Source organism: Neophocaena asiaeorientalis, unplaced genomic scaffold, assembly GCF_003031525.2.
Source record: "Neophocaena asiaeorientalis asiaeorientalis breed wild unplaced genomic scaffold, Neophocaena_asiaeorientalis_V1.1 scaffold346, whole genome shotgun sequence".
Taxonomy (NCBI): domain Eukaryota; kingdom Metazoa; phylum Chordata; class Mammalia; order Artiodactyla; family Phocoenidae; genus Neophocaena; species Neophocaena asiaeorientalis.
The window spans coordinates 160,707-182,439 of NW_020175400.1; the positions used below are offsets into that span (position 1 = coordinate 160,707).

The 21,733-nt window shown below is 41.2% G+C and overlaps 1 protein-coding gene across 2 annotated transcripts in view; it reads left to right on the plus strand.

Moving 5' to 3' along the window:
• The first annotated feature begins 11,043 nt into the window (after nucleotides 1–11,043).
• The window catches only part of BTBD1 (BTB domain containing 1), a 44,457-nt gene continuing 33,767 nt past the window's right edge, over nucleotides 11,044–21,733 (plus strand). The window contains exon 1 of one of the 2 annotated variants that reach the window (XM_024766487.1): nucleotides 11,044–11,558. In XM_024766487.1, coding sequence (XP_024622255.1) covers nucleotides 11,152–11,558 — 407 coding nt within the window. In that variant the 5' untranslated portion in view covers nucleotides 11,044–11,151. The remainder of the gene's footprint in view (nucleotides 11,559–21,733) is intronic. The other variant, XM_024766488.1, reaches the window with a different exon arrangement.

The following is a 21,733-nucleotide window of genomic DNA, read 5'->3' on the forward strand; positions in this document are numbered from 1 at the left end:
TCACGGGCCCAGCTGCTCCGTGGCACGTGGGATCTTCCCAGACCAGGGCTCGAACCCGTGTCCCCTGCATTGGCAGGCAGACTCTCAACCACTGCGCCACCAGGGAAGCCCTGGAGATGTCTTTTTGATACTTGGGTCAAGATGTCCATACTTGAAGAGATAATTGCCAGTACCATTTCTTTATATTGAACTATCGAATTACTACGTGAATAAATTTTACTTAGTTGTGGTTAATTATGCTTTTAATTTGTGCTAAATTTGATTTGCTGTTACTTTGAGATTTTCATATTATATTCATATATGAGATTGGCTGATAGTTTTCTTTTCTGTGAGTTCTCTTGGTTAGATTTTGGTATCAGAGTTAAGCTAACTTCACAATATGAATTTGGAAATCTATCATCTAAGCTCTCATTTATTTAGCATCTATTCTTTGAACATTGAAGGCATTCCACTCCCAAACTGCCTGGCATGGAAGGATTTCCACAATGTACTAAGTTTTCACTTTTTTTCAAAAGCAAATTTCAAAACAATATGTGCAATGTGATACCATTTTTATCTTTTAAAAAATTGTATTTAGGAGTATACGTGTCTGTATAGATGGATGGATGGATGGATAGATAGACAGATTTAGATAGATAGATGATGATGATTAGATAGATAGGCAATATTTTCAAGTGTACAGGGTAAAGTTTAAAAGTGTACATGTAAAAAAAAGTATACATGTCAAACAGATAATGGTGGTGACTCCCAAAGAATGGTTGTACATGAAAGAAGGGCAAGAATTGTCAATCTTTGTAAGTTTATATATTCTTTCACAAGTTTTTTACATTTTATTTGCTTTTCTATTGAGATATAACTTATAGATAGTGAAGGACACAAGTCTCAAGTATAAAGCTAACAAATGTTTACGTGTGTAAACTCCTATAGCCAATTGTATTTTCTAAAGGTGACTTAATAATGTCTATAATCCGATGTGACTTTCCCACAGTGTGACTTGCCACTCCCCCATCAAGTGCAGAGTCTATGTCTCCTCCTTTTGCACCTGGGCAGGCCTTTGTGTCCACCTCAACAAACTAAGTGTGGAGGTAATATGCTGTGTGACTGTCAGGACTAGGTCATAAAAGGAGATAGAGTCTTTTCCTGGCTCTCTCTCTTTCAGGCCACTTGCCCTTGGAACCACCATGCTATGAGGAGGCCCAGTCACATGGAGAGGCTCATGTGGAGAGAAACCAAGGTCCTGGGCCCTCAACTCCAACTGAGCTCCCAGCCAATAGCCTGCACCAACTTGCCAGCCACGTGAGTGAGGCTTCTTGGAAGTGGATCTTCTAGCCCTCAGTCAAGCCACCCTAGATGACTCTGGGCGGAGAGACAAGAGCCTTCCCTGCCAAGCCCTGCCCACAATGCAGATTAACGAAAAAAAAGAAATAATTGTTGTTTTAAGCCGCTAGGTTTTGGACAGGTTTGTTACACAGTAATAAATAACCAGAACAACAGCCCTATAACTACCACTAAATACAGAACATTTCTGTTACCCCAGAAATTCCCTCATGTACCCTCCCAGTCAACAACCCCCCAAAAGCTAACTGCTATTCTGACCTATAGCCCTGCATATTAGTTTTGCCTATGGTGAAGTTTGATACAAATGAAATCATAATATATTCTTTATGTCTGGCTTCTTCTGCTCAACATGTTTTTGAAATTAATTCATATTATTTCAATATTAGGGTTTGCTCTTTTTCATCCATTGTATGAATATACCACCATTTATCCATTCGACTATTGGTAATTATTTAGTCATTTATTATGAATAAAGCTGCTATGCACATTCATGTACTTCTTTTGGTGGGCATAAGTACCCTGCTGCATATATACCCAGGAGTGGAATGACTGGGTCATAGGATATAGGTATGTGTAGTTTTAGTAGGGTGGTGGTTTTAAAGCATGTCCATGAATTCTTAGATATTACTCCATCAAAAGGTGGGGGTCTGTGTCCCCCCTCTTTGAATCTGGACTGGTCTTAGTGACTCGTTTGTAACCAATAGAATGCAATGGATATGACCTTGCATCCTTGCATGACATCTGAGGCTAGATCCAAAAAATTATGCAGCTCTACCTGGTTTTCTTGGGGCACTTGCTCTGGGAAATTTCCAGCCAGTATTTCTTCAAATACTGTTCTGCCTCATTCTCTGTTCTCCTTCTAGTACTCCATTTTTCATTCTGTCTCATATGATAAATAGACACATTCCTTTCTGTATTTTCTGTCCTTTGTTCTCTCTGTATTTCAATTTGGACATCTACTGACTTGTCTTCTAGTTATACTAGTCGTCTGTTCTATTTTTTTTTTTAATTTATTTATTCATTTATTTATTTTTTTTGGCTGTGTTGGGTCTTCGTTTCTGTGCGAGGGCTTTCTCCAGTGGCGGCAAGCGGGGGCCACTCTTCATCGCGGTGCGCGGGCCTCTCACTGTCGCGGCCTCTCTTGCTGCGGAGCACAGGCTCCAGACGCGCAGAGCTCAGTATCTGTAGCTCACGGGCCCAGCTGCTCCGTGGCACGTGGGATCTTCCCAGACCAGGGCTCGAACCCGTGTCCCCTGCATTGGCAGGCAGACTCTCAACCACTGCGCCACCAGGGAAGCCCTGGAGATGTCTTTTTGATACTTGGGTCAAGATGTCCATACTTGAAGAGATAATTGCCAGTACCATTTCTTTATATTGAACTATCGAATTACTACGTGAATAAATTTTACTTAGTTGTGGTTAATTATGCTTTTAATTTGTGCTAAATTTGATTTGCTGTTACTTTGAGATTTTCATATTATATTCATATATGAGATTGGCTGATAGTTTTCTTTTCTGTGAGTTCTCTTGGTTAGATTTTGGTATCAGAGTTAAGCTAACTTCACAATATGAATTTGGAAATCTATCATCTAAGCTCTCATTTATTTAGCATCTATTCTTTGAACATTGAAGGCATTCCACTCCCAAACTGCCTGGCATGGAAGGATTTCCACAATGTACTAAGTTTTCACTTTTTTTCAAAAGCAAATTTCAAAACAATATGTGCAATGTGATACCATTTTTATCTTTTAAAAAATTGTATTTAGGAGTATACGTGTCTGTATAGATGGATGGATGGATGGATAGATAGACAGATTTAGATAGATAGATGATGATGATTAGATAGATAGGCAATATTTTCAAGTGTACAGGGTAAAGTTTAAAAGTGTACATGTAAAAAAAAGTATACATGTCAAACAGATAATGGTGGTGACTCCCAAAGAATGGTTGTACATGAAAGAAGGGCAAGAATTGTCAATCTTTGTAAGTTTATATATTCTTTCACAAGTTTTTTACATTTTATTTGCTTTTCTATTGAGATATAACTTATAGATAGTGAAGGACACAAGTCTCAAGTATAAAGCTAACAAATGTTTACGTGTGTAAACTCCTATAGCCAATTGTATTTTCTAAAGGTGACTTAATAATGTCTATAATCCGATGTGACTTTCCCACAGTGTGACTTGCCACTCCCCCATCAAGTGCAGAGTCTATGTCTCCTCCTTTTGCACCTGGGCAGGCCTTTGTGTCCACCTCAACAAACTAAGTGTGGAGGTAATATGCTGTGTGACTGTCAGGACTAGGTCATAAAAGGAGATAGAGTCTTTTCCTGGCTCTCTCTCTTTCAGGCCACTTGCCCTTGGAACCACCATGCTATGAGGAGGCCCAGTCACATGGAGAGGCTCATGTGGAGAGAAACCAAGGTCCTGGGCCCTCAACTCCAACTGAGCTCCCAGCCAATAGCCTGCACCAACTTGCCAGCCACGTGAGTGAGGCTTCTTGGAAGTGGATCTTCTAGCCCTCAGTCAAGCCACCCTAGATGACTCTGGGCGGAGAGACAAGAGCCTTCCCTGCCAAGCCCTGCCCACAATGCAGATTAACGAAAAAAAAGAAATAATTGTTGTTTTAAGCCGCTAGGTTTTGGACAGGTTTGTTACACAGTAATAAATAACCAGAACAACAGCCCTATAACTACCACTAAATACAGAACATTTCTGTTACCCCAGAAATTCCCTCATGTACCCTCCCAGTCAACAACCCCCCAAAAGCTAACTGCTATTCTGACCTATAGCCCTGCATATTAGTTTTGCCTATGGTGAAGTTTGATACAAATGAAATCATAATATATTCTTTATGTCTGGCTTCTTCTGCTCAACATGTTTTTGAAATTAATTCATATTATTTCAATATTAGGGTTTGCTCTTTTTCATCCATTGTATGAATATACCACCATTTATCCATTCGACTATTGGTAATTATTTAGTCATTTATTATGAATAAAGCTGCTATGCACATTCATGTACTTCTTTTGGTGGGCATAAGTACCCTGCTGCATATATACCCAGGAGTGGAATGACTGGGTCATAGGATATAGGTATGTGTAGTTTTAGTAGGGTGGTGGTTTTAAAGCATGTCCATGAATTCTTAGATATTACTCCATCAAAAGGTGGGGGTCTGTGTCCCCCCTCTTTGAATCTGGACTGGTCTTAGTGACTCGTTTGTAACCAATAGAATGCAATGGATATGACCTTGCATCCTTGCATGACATCTGAGGCTAGATCCAAAAAATTATGCAGCTCTACCTGGTTTTCTTGGGGCACTTGCTCTGGGAAATTTCCAGCCAGTATTTCTTCAAATACTGTTCTGCCTCATTCTCTGTTCTCCTTCTAGTACTCCATTTTTCATTCTGTCTCATATGATAAATAGACACATTCCTTTCTGTATTTTCTGTCCTTTGTTCTCTCTGTATTTCAATTTGGACATCTACTGACTTGTCTTCTAGTTATACTAGTCGTCTGTTCTGCTGTGTCTAATTTGCTATTAAACACAAAGTGTTTAGGTATTAATTTGTTATAGTGCTTTTCAGGTCAAGAATCTCCACCTGACTCTTTTTTCATGGATTCTAGCTCTCTGGTGAAATTCTCCATCTTTTGTCTATTTTCCTCATCATATTAATCATAGTTATTTTACAGTCCTCGTCTGATAAATCCAATATCTGAATCATCCATAGAACTGATTCTGTTGTCTATTCTTTCTCCTTCTCTATCTCTCTCTGTCTCTCATTTTTTTAGCATGCCTCATAATTTTTATTTTTTTCCCCAACAACACTGTAGAAGAAAAAATGTTGAGTCTCCAGATGACATATCTTTCTTCGAACAGGATTAAATTTCCTTACAGCAGCTCTGCAGATCACCTTGAACCTGTCAAAGACAGGTTTTAACCTAGTTAATTTTTCTCTTACTACTAGTGTGTAACCCTTACTTCTAGGGCATGTCCTTATGGGATCTCAGCCAAAGTCCCTTGTAATCACTAAGGCTCCTGCATCTTGGTGGACCTTGAACTACAACCTCTGTCTCCCCAGCACTGTAGCACATGTGAAGTCTCTCCTTGTCTCTGTTCTCTCAGCTGCTATTGTTTCTCCTTGTCCATGCAGAACTTAGAAGTTATCCAACAGCATAAAGTTAATTTGTATGAAGATTTGGGGGTTCACTTCTTTGTAGTTCCCTCCTTTCCAGGACTTTGCCCCAACTTCTCTGGCAGTTTCATAGTCTGTCTCTTGAGTTCTTTCTGCTTAAGAAATAAGCAACAAATTAGACAATGCCCTCAGGGAAAAAGCAGGAGTAAATCTCATATACTTCCTTTCTCTTAAAGACCCTAGTCCCTCAAATCTTATCTGCATTATTTATTCTTTAATTCTGACAAAGACTCTCCTTGACCAAACTTTAGTCAGGCTCCTCTGAGCCTTCTCAGATGTGCCTCAACCTCGGCCCCAGGCCTGTCTTTGGCCTGCCTAACTCAGTCTTAGCAAAAATCCTCTAAGTTAGTTCAGTAAGAAGGCCCTCACCCTTTATCTGATTACCCTCAATACCTGATCAAGTTTCTCACTCCCTACCCTTGATATCTGATTACTCTGGCTTGCCTTCAGCAAAAATCCTAAATTAGTTTAGCAAGAATCTCCCTACCCTCGATGTTTCCTTTTAGTAATTTTCCATTATTGACCCCCTCATTTTGCTTATTGGCTGTAAATCCTCAGCTGTCATTGCTGTATTTGGAGTTGAGCCTGATCACTCTCCCCTACTGCAATGCCCCCATTGCAATGGACTTGAATAAAGTCTCCCTTACCATTTAAAAAAGTGTTTTGCAAATGAACAAAGAAAACAAAGCTAAAGAATAGTAAGAAACAGACTTATAGATACCTGGAGCAAACTGGTGTTTGCCAGAGGAGAAGGAGGAAGGGGGTTGAGTGAAATAGGTGAAGAGGATTAAAAGGTACAAACTTCAAGTTATAAAATGAGTAAGTTACAGGGGTGTAGAGTTGGAGTTAATACTGTAAGGTTAACTAAATTTTAATTAAGAGTTAATACTGTAATGATTTTGTATGATGATAGATAGTTACTGGACTTGTAGTGATCATTTCATAATGTATTTAATTGTTGGATCACCATGTTGTACACCTGAAAGTAACACAATATTTTACAATCAACTATATTTCAATTTAAAAAAAAAGAAGAAAAGAAAAGGAGGGCCTTAGATATTTTGGTTCTTTTTTCCTTCCCTGTTTCAAATTCATGTTATGGTTTTGGTTGGGTAATGGACAAGAAGTGTCATCAGTGAGCGTTTTGCCCAAGGTGGGCTGACTGGTGGGACTCTGTCCAAAGGTGACCAGGTTTAGATTCTGACACAGAATGATGAATAGGTCACAGTGGCTTTTTTTGTATTGTATTGTATTGTATTTGTTCATTTTCTTTTATTTATTTTTTTTAAATAAATGTATTTATTTTAAAGAAATAAATAAATGTGTTTTTTTTTTTAAAGACATTTATTTAGGCTGTGCTGGGTCTTAGTTGTGGCACTCGGGATCTTTGTTGAGGCCTGTGAGATCTGTGTTTTTTAGTTTAGTTGCAGCATGTGGACTTAGTTGTAGCATGAAGGATCTAGTTCCTGACCAGGGATCGAACCCAGGCCCCCTGCATTGGGAGCACAGAGTCTTACCCACTGGACCACCAGGGAAGTCCCTTAAAAAAGTATTTTAAAAGGTTTCTGTTGTTGTTTTGAGTTTTAGGAATTTGTCCATTTCATCTAGGATATCTAATTTTTGGCAAACAATTGTTCACAGTACTCTCTTATAACCCTTTTTATTTCTGTAGCATGTAGTATTGTCCCCACTTTCATTTCTGATCTTAGTAATTTGAATCTTCTCTCTTTTTTCCTTAGTCTACCTAGCCAAAGGTTTATCAATTTTGTTGACCTTTTCAAAGAACAAACTTTTAGTTTCATTGATTTCCTGTACTGTTTTTCTGTTCTCTATGTTATTTATCAGTGCTCTAATATTTATTATTTCCTTCTTTCTGCTAGCTTTGAGTTTAGTTTGTTCTTCTTTTTCTAGTTCCTTAACTTGTAAAGTTAGGTTGTTGATTTGAGATATTGCATGTTTTTTAACGTAAGCATTTATAGCTGTAAATTTCCCCCTTAGCACTGTTTTTATTGCATCTCCTAAGTTTTGGTATATATATATTTTTTAATTGATGTATAGTTGATTTACAATGTTGTGTGGTATATTGTGTTTTGTTTTGTTTTTTTGCAGTGTGAGGGCCTCTCACTGTTGTGGCCTCTCCCATTGCGGAGCACAGGCTCTGGACCCACAGGCTCAGTGGCCATGGCTCACGGGCCTAGCCGCTCCGCGGCATGTGGGATCTTCCCGGACCGGGGCACGAACCCACATCCCCTGCATCGGCAGGCGGACTCTCAACCACTGCGCCACCAGGGAAGCCCGTATATTGTGGGGTTTTTTAAGATTTTTTTTTTTGATGTGGACCATTTTTAAAGTCTTTATTGAATTTGTTACAATATTGCTTCTGCTTTATGTTTTGTTTTTTTGGCCACGACGCATGTGGGATCTTTAGCCCCCTGACCAGGGATTGAACCCACACCCCTGCATTAGAAGGCAAAGTCCTAACTACTGGACTGCCAGGAAGTCCCTGGTATTTTGCGTTTTCATTTTCATTTGTCTCTAAGTATTTTCTAATTTCTCTTGTGATTTCTTCTTTGGTCTGTTGGTTGTTTAAAAGTATATTGTTTAGTTTCCACAATTTTGTGAATTTCCCCATTTTCCCTTTGTTATTGATTTCTAACTTCATCTCTTTGTGGTCAGAGAAGACATGTCCCATGTTCACTTGGGAAGAATGTGCATGCTGCTGTTGCTGAGTGGAGTGTTCTGTATATGTCAGATCTAGTTGGATTATCAGGTTGTTCAAGTCCTCTATTTCCTTACTCATCTTCTGTCTGGTTGTTCTATCCATTACTGTGAGTGGGATATTGATGTCTCCAACTATTACTGTAGAACCATCTATTTCTCCCTTCAATTCTGTCAGTTTTTGCTTCATGAGTTTTCAGCCATTATTTCTGCAAGTGTTCTCTCTGCCCCTTTCACTCTCTCTTCTCCTTCTAGAACTCCCACAGTGTTGTCTCTTTTATGAGGGCCTATAGTTCTCTTAGGCTCTGTTTGCTTTTCTTCAATCTTTTTTCTTTCTCTTCTCTGCCTTGACGACTTCTATTGTCTTATCTTTAAGTTTGCTGATTCTTTTTTTCTGCTTGCTCAAGTGTGCCCTTGAATTCTTCTAGCAAATTTTTCATTTCAGTTATTGTACTTTTCAGCTCTGGAATTTCTTTTCGGTTTCTTTTCAAGCTTCCTATCTCTTTATTGATACATCTGTTTTGTTCACACATCATTTTCTGGATTTTCTCCACATTTTCTTAAGTTAGCTGAGCATCTTTAAGATAGTTGTTTTAAAGTCTGTCTAGTATATCTGCCAGGTCTTTTTCAGGAACAGTTTCTGCTGATTTATTTTTTTCCTTTGAATGGGTCAAACTTTCCTATTTCTTTGTATGCCTTGCGATTTTTTTTGTTGAACACTGGACATTTGAATCTAGTAATGTGGTAATTTTGCAAATCAGATTCTCCCTTTTCCCCAGCATTTGCTATTTTTGTTGTTTTGATTACTGTAAAATCTGTCTCTTTGCCAAGGATCAGCCTGAGGTATAAACTTAAGGTCTTCTCAGGTCTTTTCTCAGCCTTTTGGGCATGTATGGTTACTTTCTAATTTTCCCCATGAATACGGTTGCTTTTTAATATACTAGTCTTTAATACCTGGCTCCCCAAAAGGTAAAAAGTGAAAATGAAGGACGGAGGTGGGGGGGTAGGGGAGGGAAGGTGCTAGTCCTTTAAATCCTCGGGAAGTCACTTCAGCTAAAGCATCTTGCAACAATGGAGAGAGGTACTACAACAACAATAGCTGCCCCCTCTTTGTCTGTACATTTGTGTTCAGAAGCAGAAATCAGAGCACAGATCCCCAGTGTTTGGAGGATAGGTGCCTTTTTGCCCTCCCTGGCTCCTCCTACAAGCTGTTGACTGAAAAAAAAATGCACAACGTTAGAGTTGTGAGTTAAGTTTTATTTGGGGCAAAAGGAGGACTATAGCCTGGGAGACAGCATTTCAGATAGCTCTGAGAAACTGCTCCAAAAAGTGGGGAGGTCAGTATATATGTGATTTTGGTGAAGGGGGAGTACATGCAATCAAGCACATATTTTTTGAAGTTTTCTGCTAGTCTTGTGAAGTTTACTGCTAGTCACAAGGAGCAGACATCACCGTAAAGGATTTTAGTGCTTTTCTAGATAGGAGGAGATACAAGAATTGGACTCATGAAAATATCTAACTATCCGAAGACCTGTTCTGCCAGTTTTTCCCAGAGCACAGAGTGCCTCATTCCCGATCTCCACCCTGAACTCCTTTCAGGGGGTGTTGAAGGTCAGCAGCTGCAGTGGCTCATAATTTGATCCTTATAGAGGTAGATGGCAAGTGCCAATTTGTAGGTGACAAAGCTGTGTGCAAGCTGCTCCAGGAACACGGGTACTGCCATGCAGCTGGTGGTGACGGATGGGTAGCTGGTACTGTGCAAAGAGCTCAAGTTGACCAAAATTAACAGCGATTTACTGTCCAAGTCTTCCCCTAGAAGTTACCAGCCTTCAACAGAGTCCAGAGTTCCAAAATAAGTACATCAGACAGATTCAGCTAGTGGAATTGTTATTGAGGTGGGGAGTCAGATTCCTGGTGCTTCCTACTCTGCCATCCTCCCAGATCCTCTATTTCACTTATTTTCATTGTTTTCATTTTGGTAAACAACTGCTTTTGGCTATGCCCTAGCCTTGAGCTCAACTTTTGTGTTCCACAAGTTTTGATAACGCAGTGTCTTCATTTTTTTTTTTGCTGTTAAATTATGACTTTATTGTCCCGTACCAGATAATGCAGCCTATACTACTTGTATTATTTTTGCTTTGGTACCTTTGAGGGTTTTTTTGAGATTTAAAATAGGGTTAATTTTTGGTAATGGGTTAAAATACATTTTAAAAAAATGCCTGAGTCCACAGAGATACCAAAATTAGAGACAGAACAGGAAGAAGGAGGAAAGGGAAGGCTGTTAGATGCAGAGGGTCTCCAAGCTGTGCTCCAGGGGTACTACAGGAGCAGCGGCCCTCTGGAGCGGTGACTTGGACGACACTGGGGGAGGGGCTACGTGGAATCAGGTCGTCCCCTCCCACGTGCTTTGCCGGCTATGCCCTCGGGCCCCCTCCACTTCCAGGCCTGCGACTCCTAGAAGGAGAGCCTAGGGACCTGTCCTAGATACGAGTCGGGGGCGCTGCAGCTGGTGACGAGGGGCCTGAAGGTAGGGAGGGGCGAGGGCTTCGGGGCCCGCAGGTCTGAGGAGGCGCCCGTGCCGGGCTGCATGTAGCCCACCGAAGTCCCACCACCCGGAGCGCGGGGCTCGGGTAAGCTCGGTGCGCCCAGGGCGGCCCAGACGCCGCAGGAGTCACGGTCCCCTCCAGGTCCGGCCTGGGCAGCCACGCGCGCCTCCGCCTCCCGGCCCAGCGGGGACGCGCGCAGGGCAGCTCAGGGCGGGGCCGGCGGAGGCGCGCGGCCTCCGGAAGCGACTTTCCCGGAAGGCAGGGAGGCGGTGCCGGCCTCGGGGGACGGCCTCGGCGATGGCGGCTGGGCGGCGGGAGCGCTGTCTCTAGCCCGCAGAGCCGCGCCGCTGGAGGATGGCCTCGCTCGGACCGGCAGCTACGGGCGAGCAGGTCCCGGGGGCTGAGGCGGAGCCGGGCGCCGCGGGGCCGCCGCCGCCGCCACCGCCGCCGCCGTCCTCTCTGGGGCCCCTGCTACCCCTGCAGCGGGAGCCGCTGTACAACTGGCAGGCGACCAAGGCGTCGCTGAAGGAGCGCTTCGCGTTCCTCTTCAATTCGGAGCTGCTGAGCGATGTGCGCTTCGTGCTGGGCAAGGGCCGCGGCGCCGCCGCCGCTGGGGGCCCGCAGCGCATCCCCGCCCACCGCTTCGTGCTGGCTGCCGGCAGCGCAGTCTTCGACGCCATGTTCAACGGCGGCATGGCCACCACGTCGGCCGAGATCGAGCTGCCCGACGTGGAGCCCGCCGCCTTCCTGGCGCTGCTGAGGTGAGCGGCGGGCACCGAGCCGGCCTCCCCAACCCCGCGGTGTCCTTGGGCAAGGCTCTCCTTACCCTCCCGGCCTCAATTTCCTCCCGAGTCTGTGATGCTCGGGAAGGGCGAAACCGAAATTTGTCGGCCGGGACGGCTGCCCGCCGGCTGTGAGAGTAAATATTAGTGTCTAAGGCCAATTAGCGTGCGTTTTCACATTCCAGTAGCGGGTTGTTGCCCACGCTTGGGAATTAGAGAAGTGGTGAGGACAGAGTATGGGTCAGGTTGTCCTGATTGCCCATTTGCGACGTTTTAGGTTTTTGTTGGGGAAGAGGGATACTTGGGAAGTCTTGTAGACGAGATGACCTTTTAAATTTTTTAAAAATTTATTTTTACTTTTATTTTATTTTTATCCTCTTACGCCTTTTTCATTCGTGTTAGTTGTCATGATCCAGGACAGTGAATATCAAAACAAGTAAGTTTGGCTTTAGCTACCTTTTGTTCCTGCAGATAAGGTTATGTTTGCTTAAAAACGAATCTCCCTTTCGATGTTAAGAGTTTTTTTTTTTTTATTACTTGAGGATAGAAGATTGACTTCTGATTAATTTTATTTAATGGAAGGGAGCTAATAGTTTGGCATTATTAGCTGTTATTCACGAAAGGCCGTTTCGGAACGTGTAGGTATTGTTTGCTACAATTTTACAAATGGGACTGCGGCCCAGAGAAGTCAAGTAACTTGAAGAGGTAACAGAGCCAAGTCATACCAGAGGCCATGTGTGTTTCATTATACCAAGATGGTTTTATCTGCCTGAGTAGAATGTATCATTAAAATAGCAGTCTTGGGTAGTACTGAGACAAAAACAGGTAGGTCAGTGGAAGAGATAAATACTCCACAAAGGCTCACAGCTCTCAGGAAGATCAAGGAAATTGAATACAAAGTTAACACAACACAGGTAGAAAAGAAATCTAAAATCCCATTAATAAGTGGATAAAGACAGGATAGATAACTTAGGGAAAGAAAAAAATAATAATTAACAATGATAGTAATTAATTAGTAATTAGTAATTAGAATTAGTAATTCGATAGTAATTAAAGAAGTGCAAATTAAAAAATGTACTTTTCCTCTTCCATTAAACCCTCCAGTTTTTTTTTTTTTTAAGATAACATCTGGGGAGCCCTCTCTGACAGAGGTGGTGGTAAAACAGCCTGGCACTGTAGATTGTTTTCCCCACAGGTAGGGTATTCAAGTACTGAAGATGTTCCCCACAAAAATATTTAAGGCAGGATTATTTACAGTAGTGAGGAAGTAGTCAAGCAGAGAGAATGCTTAGATAAACAGTGATAGGTGCATTTGATGGAACGTAGTGCAGCAACTAAGTATGATATTCATGAAGACTAGGTAATAATAGTAATGTGGAAAATGTATATAATTAGCATTTGAAACTGTGCTCACTATGATTAAAAACTGAGAAAAGAAACAGCAAATGTATACGTAGAGAAAAGGAGAGAAGGAAGTATACCAAAATGCTAACCAAAGTTGTGTTGGAATGGTAAGATGATGTTGACTTTTTTTTTCTCTTTGTTTCTCATATTTTTTGTAATTTAGTTCAATTACATTTATAAAGGGGGAAAAAACAACTAAAAAGCTAGGATCTAGATCATTTTGGTTTTTGGTTTGAAGTCAACCAGGAGGATTGGTTATAGCTCATTTAGATTTTCTAAACTAGAAGTATTCTTTCTGTTGGTCCACCTGCATTGTAATCACCTGGAGTACTTGTTAAATTTGTAGGTCTCTTCCTCCCTCCTTACAATATTGTAATATTTGGAGTTGGGACCTTGAGAGCATATTTAATACTCTCCCTAAATACTGATACGTGAGAGCCACTGATCTAAAAATATTGTTGGGTAGCTTTTTCCTTTAACATTGAGATTGCTAGGATAAGAATGTAGAGGGAAAATGCTGATTTCATACTTTCACTGAAGCTGTTGATCAGTCAATCCTTTCCCATCAATAGAAAATAAGTGAATTAATCTGAGTCCTTGAAATTTTCCTATTTTCAGCGTAGTCATGGTATTTGTACTTCAGGTTCTAGGCATTGTTCTATTCTGAAAGTGATTTTTGAACTTGGGTTATTTAACGGCTGGTTATGAAGCATAGGTGCTGTACTTACCTATTATTGCGTGACAAAAAGATGTCTTACAGTACTTGCTGAGGTGGAAAAACAGGTTAGCTTGGGCATACTTTTATGTTTACAACTTGAATTAGTTAATATTACTTAAAGGCTTTTGAACTTGAGTTTGAAGCACTTTAAGAAACTGCTTACTTTGATCTGCCAGACCTTTACGTGATGTTCTTTAGTTGCTCATTTGAGAAATACTGCCTCCCTTGTTATGGACGTCGTCTTCTTTCTCTCTTATATCCACATGTCCAGTCCTGTTCATTCCATCTATTTAGCAATCTCTTGAATCTTCTCTTTATCCCAAGCACCTTTACCATAGCTGAGCCAACTGCTGTAAAAATCTCCTCTTTTATTTCTCCACGTGTACCCCTAATCCCTTCCGATCATTCTTTATACAATAGCCGAAGTAACTTTATAATTATACAGACCTTATTATATTCTTTTCCTAGTTTAAACCCTCCCAATGTCTCCTGATTGTTCTTAAAATAAATCCGAATCCTTAATGTGGTCTCTAAGGCCCTATCTGGTCTGAGACCTGTCTAAAAAAAAAAAAAAAGAATAAAGAAATACTGCCTCCCTGTGCCAGTCACTGTTTTAGATATTGGATATGGCAGTGAACAAGAGAAAGTCCCTGTCCTCGTGGAGCTTATAATCCAGTAGGGAGAAACAAAGATATAATGTCAAATACTGGTAAGCATTTTAAGGAAAAATGATCAAGTCATGAGGGAAGGAGCATTCTAAGCAAGGAAAAACATGTTTAAGGCCCCAAATTTCTCCTGTTAGAGGAATTGCAAGAGTAAACCAGTGTGATTTGAGCAGATAGAATACAGGGGAAAGTGGTAGAAGATAAGGTCAAAAAGATAGGCTGGCCAGGGTCATGCAGGGCTGTGGAGCCTGTGGAAGGACTTGGATTCCCTCTGGTGTCTGGTGGGAAGCATTTGAACAGGGGAGTGATATGATCTGGTTTACATTTTTTAAAAACTCATTCTGGCAGTTGTTTGGAGATTAGACTGTGGAAGGAGTAAAATGAGTAGCAGGGAATTGAATAAAAGAGGCTCTTGCAGTAGTTCAGGCAAGAGCTGTTGGTGGGTTTTATATACCAGGGTGGTGGTGATGGACATGATGAGAAGTAGTCAAAATCTGGATATATTTTGAAGGTAGAACCAAGATTTACCAGACATCCAAGGAGGGATATAAGAGCAGCCAGTTAGAAATATGAACCTGGAGTTTAGGAAAGAGCTGCTTGCTGAATATAAATTTGAAAGTTAAGAGTAAATGGTATTTAAACCATGAGGCCAGGTGAGATTACCTAGGGAAGGAATGTGTAATAGACTGTGAAGAGAAGGAGGTACAAGGATGAGCTCTGGGACCCTCCAGCAGGTAGAGATGTAGCAGAGGAGGAGGAGCATAGGATGAGACTGAGCCACAGCTGTTAGTGGAATTAGAAGGGAAAGCAAGGAGCCCACGTGGTGTCCTGAAAGTCCTGTTGAAGAAAGTGAGCCAATAAAGAGGGAGTTGTTGACTATGTTAAATGCTGCTGAGAGTTGGGTAAAATGAGAACATTGAATTGATTATTGATTTTGACAACATGGAGGCTATTGATAGCCCTGGCAAGAGTGATTTCAACAAAAGGATTAGAGTAGATTGGGGAGAAAATATGAAGTGAGGAGCTGGAGACCACTAGTATAAATAATCCTCTCGGAGTTTTGTTGTGACGAGGAACAGAGAAATGGAGCGGTGGCTGGAAGGAGACATGGGTTCCTCAGGTGACAACTATTCCTCAGGTTCTGTCTTCAGCTGTCTTCTTCCTTTCTCCTATTAACCCATGGCACTACATACTCCCCCAGCTATATTGCCAAACTTGTACTCAGCCCGAACCCAATTTCCAACTGGACAATCACAAACGAATGTCTAGTACCCATACAGATGGACATGTCAACAGTAAAAATATCTAACACTTAATGAGTGCTTGCCACGTTCCGCTTACCGTTTATTCCTAAGCACCTTGTGGGAACTCAAATTTCAGAACAGTCTTTGAGGCAGGCACGCTTATTAGACCCTGTCTCAGTCAGCTTTTGCCACAATAATGCTATAAAGCACCCCAAAACTCAGGGGCTTAAAAAAGACAATCATTTATTCTTCCTTTGAATATTCTTGTTCTGTGGGTCAGTTGGGGATTGACTCAGGTGGGCTTGGCTCCAAGCTGTAGTTTGGTTCCAGTCTGTTCCATGTGTTTCTTATCCTGTTTGGACCAGTCATGAAGGTTCAGCCCCCTTCTCTTAATTTTTTCCAGCATTGCTTCAGACAGACCACTGCCTTTAGACTTAGCTCTCTCCACTCTTCACACTGTTAACAAAGTTATTTCTCTCACATCCAGACATTATCACGATTCCCCTGAATCTCTTAATGTCTTCTTTTTGCATACAGGATGCAGTTTAAACATTTCAGCAGGTATACAAGACCTTTATGATTTGATATCTATTCCCCTTCCTCTCCATGTGCCCAGTGCCCCGACTCTACTGATGGCCTTTCCCTTATTTTAATACTTGCCTTCTAAAGCCTCCTTGCCTTTGTACTTAGTCTTTCTGCCTGGAAGATTTCCACACTTAATTACCACCCTTCACATATACTTCAGGCTTTATCTCCTCTATAAAACATCATTAATTTTGCACTCTGCCTCATCTGATCTCTTGTAGCAAGTTTTGTATCTATCGCTGTACAACAAACAGCTCCAACACTTAGCAGCTTAAACATGGTTTTATTATCTTTCAGGGTTGTGTGGGAGGTTCTTAGAGCATATTCTTCAGGTCTCCCATGCAGTCATAGTTTGATAGCAGTTGGGGCTGGAGTCATCTGGAGGTTTGATTCAGACTGAGTTGGCTGAACCTCTTTCTCTCTTTCTCCATGTCTTCTCCAGCTGATCTTTCCAGCAGGGTAGCTTGACTTCTTGGATAACAGCAGCCCATGGGTCCAGAAAGCACAAAAGTAGGAGCTGCCAGGCATCCTCAAAGCTTAGGTCCCAGACTGGCATAGTGTTAACTTCTGCCACATTCTGTTAGTTAACGAGAGGCAAACAGGATTAGCCCAGATTCCTCATGGGACAGATCTGCATAAGGGTATGGATAGTAGGAGGCGTGATTTATTGGTGCCATCTTTAGAGATTAGTTATCAAACCATGCCTAATGCATAATTCTGTTGTAATTATGACATTACTTTTTAATCATTTTATTACCATACCATAAGCTTTTTATGGGCAGAGCTATCGCTCTCGTATTTTTATTTCTAGGACCTGTCTCAGTGTCTTGTTATTATATAGTCCCTCAATAAATGTTTTTGAGTAAAATGAAAGAATCAGTAGTGATACACAGTTTCTCGTACATGATCTTGTGATTTTTCTAATTTAAAATGAAATTTTTACCTTAGTCTTTTCATTTTTAAATTAGATTAAATGTAACCTAAGTTTTATCTTTTGGAAAGCCATTCATCTTCAGGGAGAAATCAGAAATAGTTTGATGACCTGTAATTATTTCTCTGTGCTCTTGTCCTTAGAGGTAGTGTATCAGAGCTGAAATGTTCACTTTAAAATACAAAGTATTGTGCTAATATGTTTAATTTTTAATTATATTTTGTAAACACTGGCTTACATAGTTTGTTTAATATAGCAGTTTTAGTAATTAAATAGAATGTAGAGAAAACATGGATGTATTGATAAAATATGAATCAAGGTGATTCTAGGATTTTCAAGTAGCCTTTTTTCTTATTAGAAATGAAAATGGTTTCCCTATCAATGATAGCTAGAAACCTGTACTGAATTGTCTAGTCGGCTAACATGTATTCATTAAGGCTTAGCCAGGTGCCCACACTGTGTCCGATGCTGTAGGAAAGATATAGGGAAAAATATAAGAAACACAGAGTTCCCTTTCTTACTGTTTATAGTCTAGTATTTATTTATAACTTGCATTGCTCCAAAAAGAATTTAAAATGTCATACAAGAAACACAAGGATAAGAAATAAAACAGAGCCAAGATGAAGCCAATACAAAAACGCATGCTATAGGTACTCCACAAACTTAATTTTGATAATTTTAGCAACTATTACAAAAAGAGAAACCTGGCTAGTCAGTTACAATTCATAGTGTTTGTAGATTAAAAACAAACCAACTGCTTAGGAGATGCACAACTCTGTCTGACAATAAGATCAGTTAAAAAAAAAATTCCTGATGCAGTCCCCTCATAAAGAAGGCATTACTGGGACTTACCTGGTGGTGCAGTGGTTAAGAATCCGCCTGCCAATGCAGGGGACACGGGTTCGAGCCCTGGTACAGGAAGATGCCACATGCCGTGGAGCAACTAAGCCCGTGCGCCACAACTACTGAGCCTGTGCTCTGGAGCCCGCGAGCAACAACTACTGAGCCCGTGTGCCCTAGATCCCACACTCTGCAATGAGATGCCACCGCACCACAACGAAGAGTAGCCCCCGCTCGAATGCAACTAGAGAAAAGCCTGCGCACAGCAACGAAGACCCGACGCAGCCCAAAAAAATAAATAAATGAAGGCATTACTGACATCAGTAGTATCCTCAATCTATGTCTTTAGATATAAATGTAGATGTTTCTTAAATATATTCGAGCCAAAGGTATATTACTGAGGTATAATTTCATAAAAGCAATTTGAATGGGGTTTTGGACCATATAGAATAGTCTAAAAACACAATTCTTTGGTTCCTGGAATGTTCTTCCTGCCCTCTTTTCATCTTTTAGATCTCAGGTAGAAATTCTTGTAGGAAGCTTTTCCAGATCTCCCTGTCAGGGGCCCCACTTATAGATTCTTAAAGAACCATGTACTTCAACTTTGTGGAGCTGGTTTCCTTAAGTTTGAATCTCAAACAAATGGTAATAAGGGCCCCACGTTTCAGCTCTATATTTTATAACTCTAGTAATTTTTGCTTGAAAAAAGATTAAGACAGATGTAAAGACTTCTTCCTATCTTGCCCTTAAAACAAAAACTTCCTAGGTTTCTAGTTTAGGAAGGGAACTGAGCATGATGTTAGCCTTCTCTCTGCCCCAGTTAAACCGACTGTAAAGAAATACAAAAGAAAATAAATCCATTACAGTGAAGACAAAAAAAAAGGAGAGAGATTGGAAGCCAATGTGGAAAAGGAACAAAGCAGTTGGAAGTGTGTTGATGATGAAATGGAGTGGCCAAGTCTGGAGCCCAGAATCCAGAGCATGAGGAACTACAGTGGTGGTGGGAGCTGCCTTTCCTGGCTGAGCCCCAGCACGGCTCTAGGTGGAGAGTTGGTAGTGAACAGGGTGAAAATGAGAAGGTAGGGTTAAAACATGGGCATTAATTTAAAGCCTGTTTATAGGCCATCCCCTCAAACCCCCTCTTGTATGCTAACTCCTGGTGACATCTGACAGGCTCCTCTTTAAATAAACTAGACAAACCACCTGGGGAGAACTAGGGTGCTGATTTGGTTTAGGGACTCCAGGGTAATGGCATGGGTGGCGGCGGGGGGCGGGGGTTGGTCTCTAACCTAAAGGCTGCCTTCCCACTCTAATGCAAGGTGCCAGTCAGCAAGCCTCCCACATGCACAGCTCCCAGCCACCCTTTCCATTTTGGAGAAGGTTTTAGCTGGAAAGCAGTCCAATACTTAAACAGCAGCAAAGAAAACTTACCAGCTACCAGGATATTCAACTGGAGATAATCATTAATCTTTTGACATATAAGGAAAATGAGAATATGAAAAAAGACCAAGAACAGCTGATCCTCAAGGAAATAGGTAATTCAGGGAACAGAAAGGAACTTTTAAAACTTGGAGACTTGAGAACATTTTTGCATCCATAAAAAGGAGACAGTGCTGTGGAGTTAAAAAAAAAAAAAGGAACACATAAGAAAGAAGCAAGAATTCTTAGAAATTTAAACATGTGATTGCTGGGGAGAAAAATAGAAGGGCTAGAAGACTGGCAAGGAAACCTTCTGAAATGCAGAGGAAAATAGAAATGAAGCAATATAAAAATAAACAGCTAACATTTACTGAGGCTAAGTATTTGTCAGGCATTATTCAAAACACTTTGTGTATTTTAACTGATATTAATCCTCACCAGAGCATTATGAAGTAGATACTGTTACCCACATCTCTTTTCAGAGAGGAACACAGTGATAACTCGTTTAAAGTCACATAGCTGTCAGGTGATGGAATAGGCTCAAACCCAAGCCATCTCTCCCTGAGTCCAGGCAAATTAAAACAGCCCTCACCTGACGGGCCTGATAGTCTAGCACTGAGAGCAGCCAGAAGCCCAGAAATGGCATGTTATGGTAGACAGCTCTTGCATTTCCCCAGCCTCTGTTTCCTCATCTTTAAAATGCAGGTAGCAGCACCTACCTTCCTTGTGGGAGGATTAAATGAATTGGCATCTGTCAGATGGTAGCGACGCAACAAATGTTCATTTTCTCTCTCTCCTTTTTATTCATTCCCCTACCCCTGACTATAAGGGGCTAAGTGGTTTTTTCATTCCCTGTACTCATCACCAAGTGGCACCTGATGTTAAATGAGTATTATGAGGGTGATACAGATGGCTGACTTGAAAGGTTTTTGAAAAAATGTTTGAAAACAGTGTAATCTTGAAAACCAGCAACCTTCACTTTTGAACCTGAGACATAGGGAAGTATGAGAATGCACAGCCTCCACTGGAGGTAGTTGTAAGGATAATGATACTATTAGAGGAATGCCAGCATTTGGTTAGGGTGGGATGTTAGGGGGATGCAACAGGCTAGAATTTCATCTTGGGCGGTGAGTCTGCCCACCAGAATAAAAGAAGAAATTGAAAAGCAGTGGATAGGGACATGAAATAGAACTTCCTTTCCTCACTCACTTTACTGTATAGAGTGTTCTGAAAGATGTTAATGGGTTTTCTTTTTTTTTTTAATAAATGTATTTATTTTTGGCTGCATTGGGTCTTCGTTGCTGCGTGCGGGCTTTTTCTAGTTGCGGCGAGCAGGGGCTACTCTTCATTGCGGTGTACAGGCTTCTCGTTGCAGTGGCTTCTCTTGTTGCAGAGCACAGGCTCTAGGCTTGCGGGCTCTAGAGCACAGGCTCAGTAGTTGTGGCGCACGGGCTTAGTTGCTGCGTGGCATGTGGGACTCTCCTGGACCAGGGCTTGAACCTGTGTCCCCTGCACTGGCAGGTGGATTCTTAACCACTGCACCACGAGGGAAGCCCCCTAATGGGTTCTCTTAAACTCTTATTTTATGACTTGGGTCCTGGGACTATAAGTGTAATAAGTGTTCTTTCTAAGTCTTTAGTATTGCTAAAATGAAATACTTGTTCTTAATGCCTTATTTCTCCAGCACCCTCAGCTATGCTGAGTGTAGCTGAGAACTGGGCAGTAAGCACAAAGGTCTCTGAGGAACCACAAAGGAGCCCTGAAGTGGATATGCAGAAGCTTCAGTATAGTTCAGCAAGAACTGCCCAGGCCTTCTCTGAGAATCTTATGCTTTATCTGCACTTCTAGGAATCTGATTTATCTAGTGACCTAACAGTTGGAAGCAGCCAACCGGGGTGGGGGAGGAGGTATTGGTTTGATAGTATTTTGAAAGAAAGTTGGATCTAAATACTCAAAAGTACATAGCAAAAAAAAAAAAAAAAAAAAAAAAAAAAAAAAAAAAAAAAAAAAAAAAAAAAAAAAAAAAAAAAGTACATAGCAATATGGGGTCATTTAATACACTGTTAAACTGTTTTATTCCTCCAAAGCCCCAGTACTCTAGTCTTTGGTCATAATGCTAATTCTGGGATAACAAAGAAAGGTTAAAAAATGCCCAGAATAAGAAGACACCATTATCAGGAAATAAATGGATGTTTGACATTTAGAGATGTGAACTTAAGCCATCTGTAGATTTGCTTACATGAACATCCTTTGATGAAGGAGAGGTAAATGAACCACTCATCCTAAGCTGCTGTAGGTGCTAAAAGACCTCTAAAAATTTGACTTGGAGACATGAAGATCCCATGATC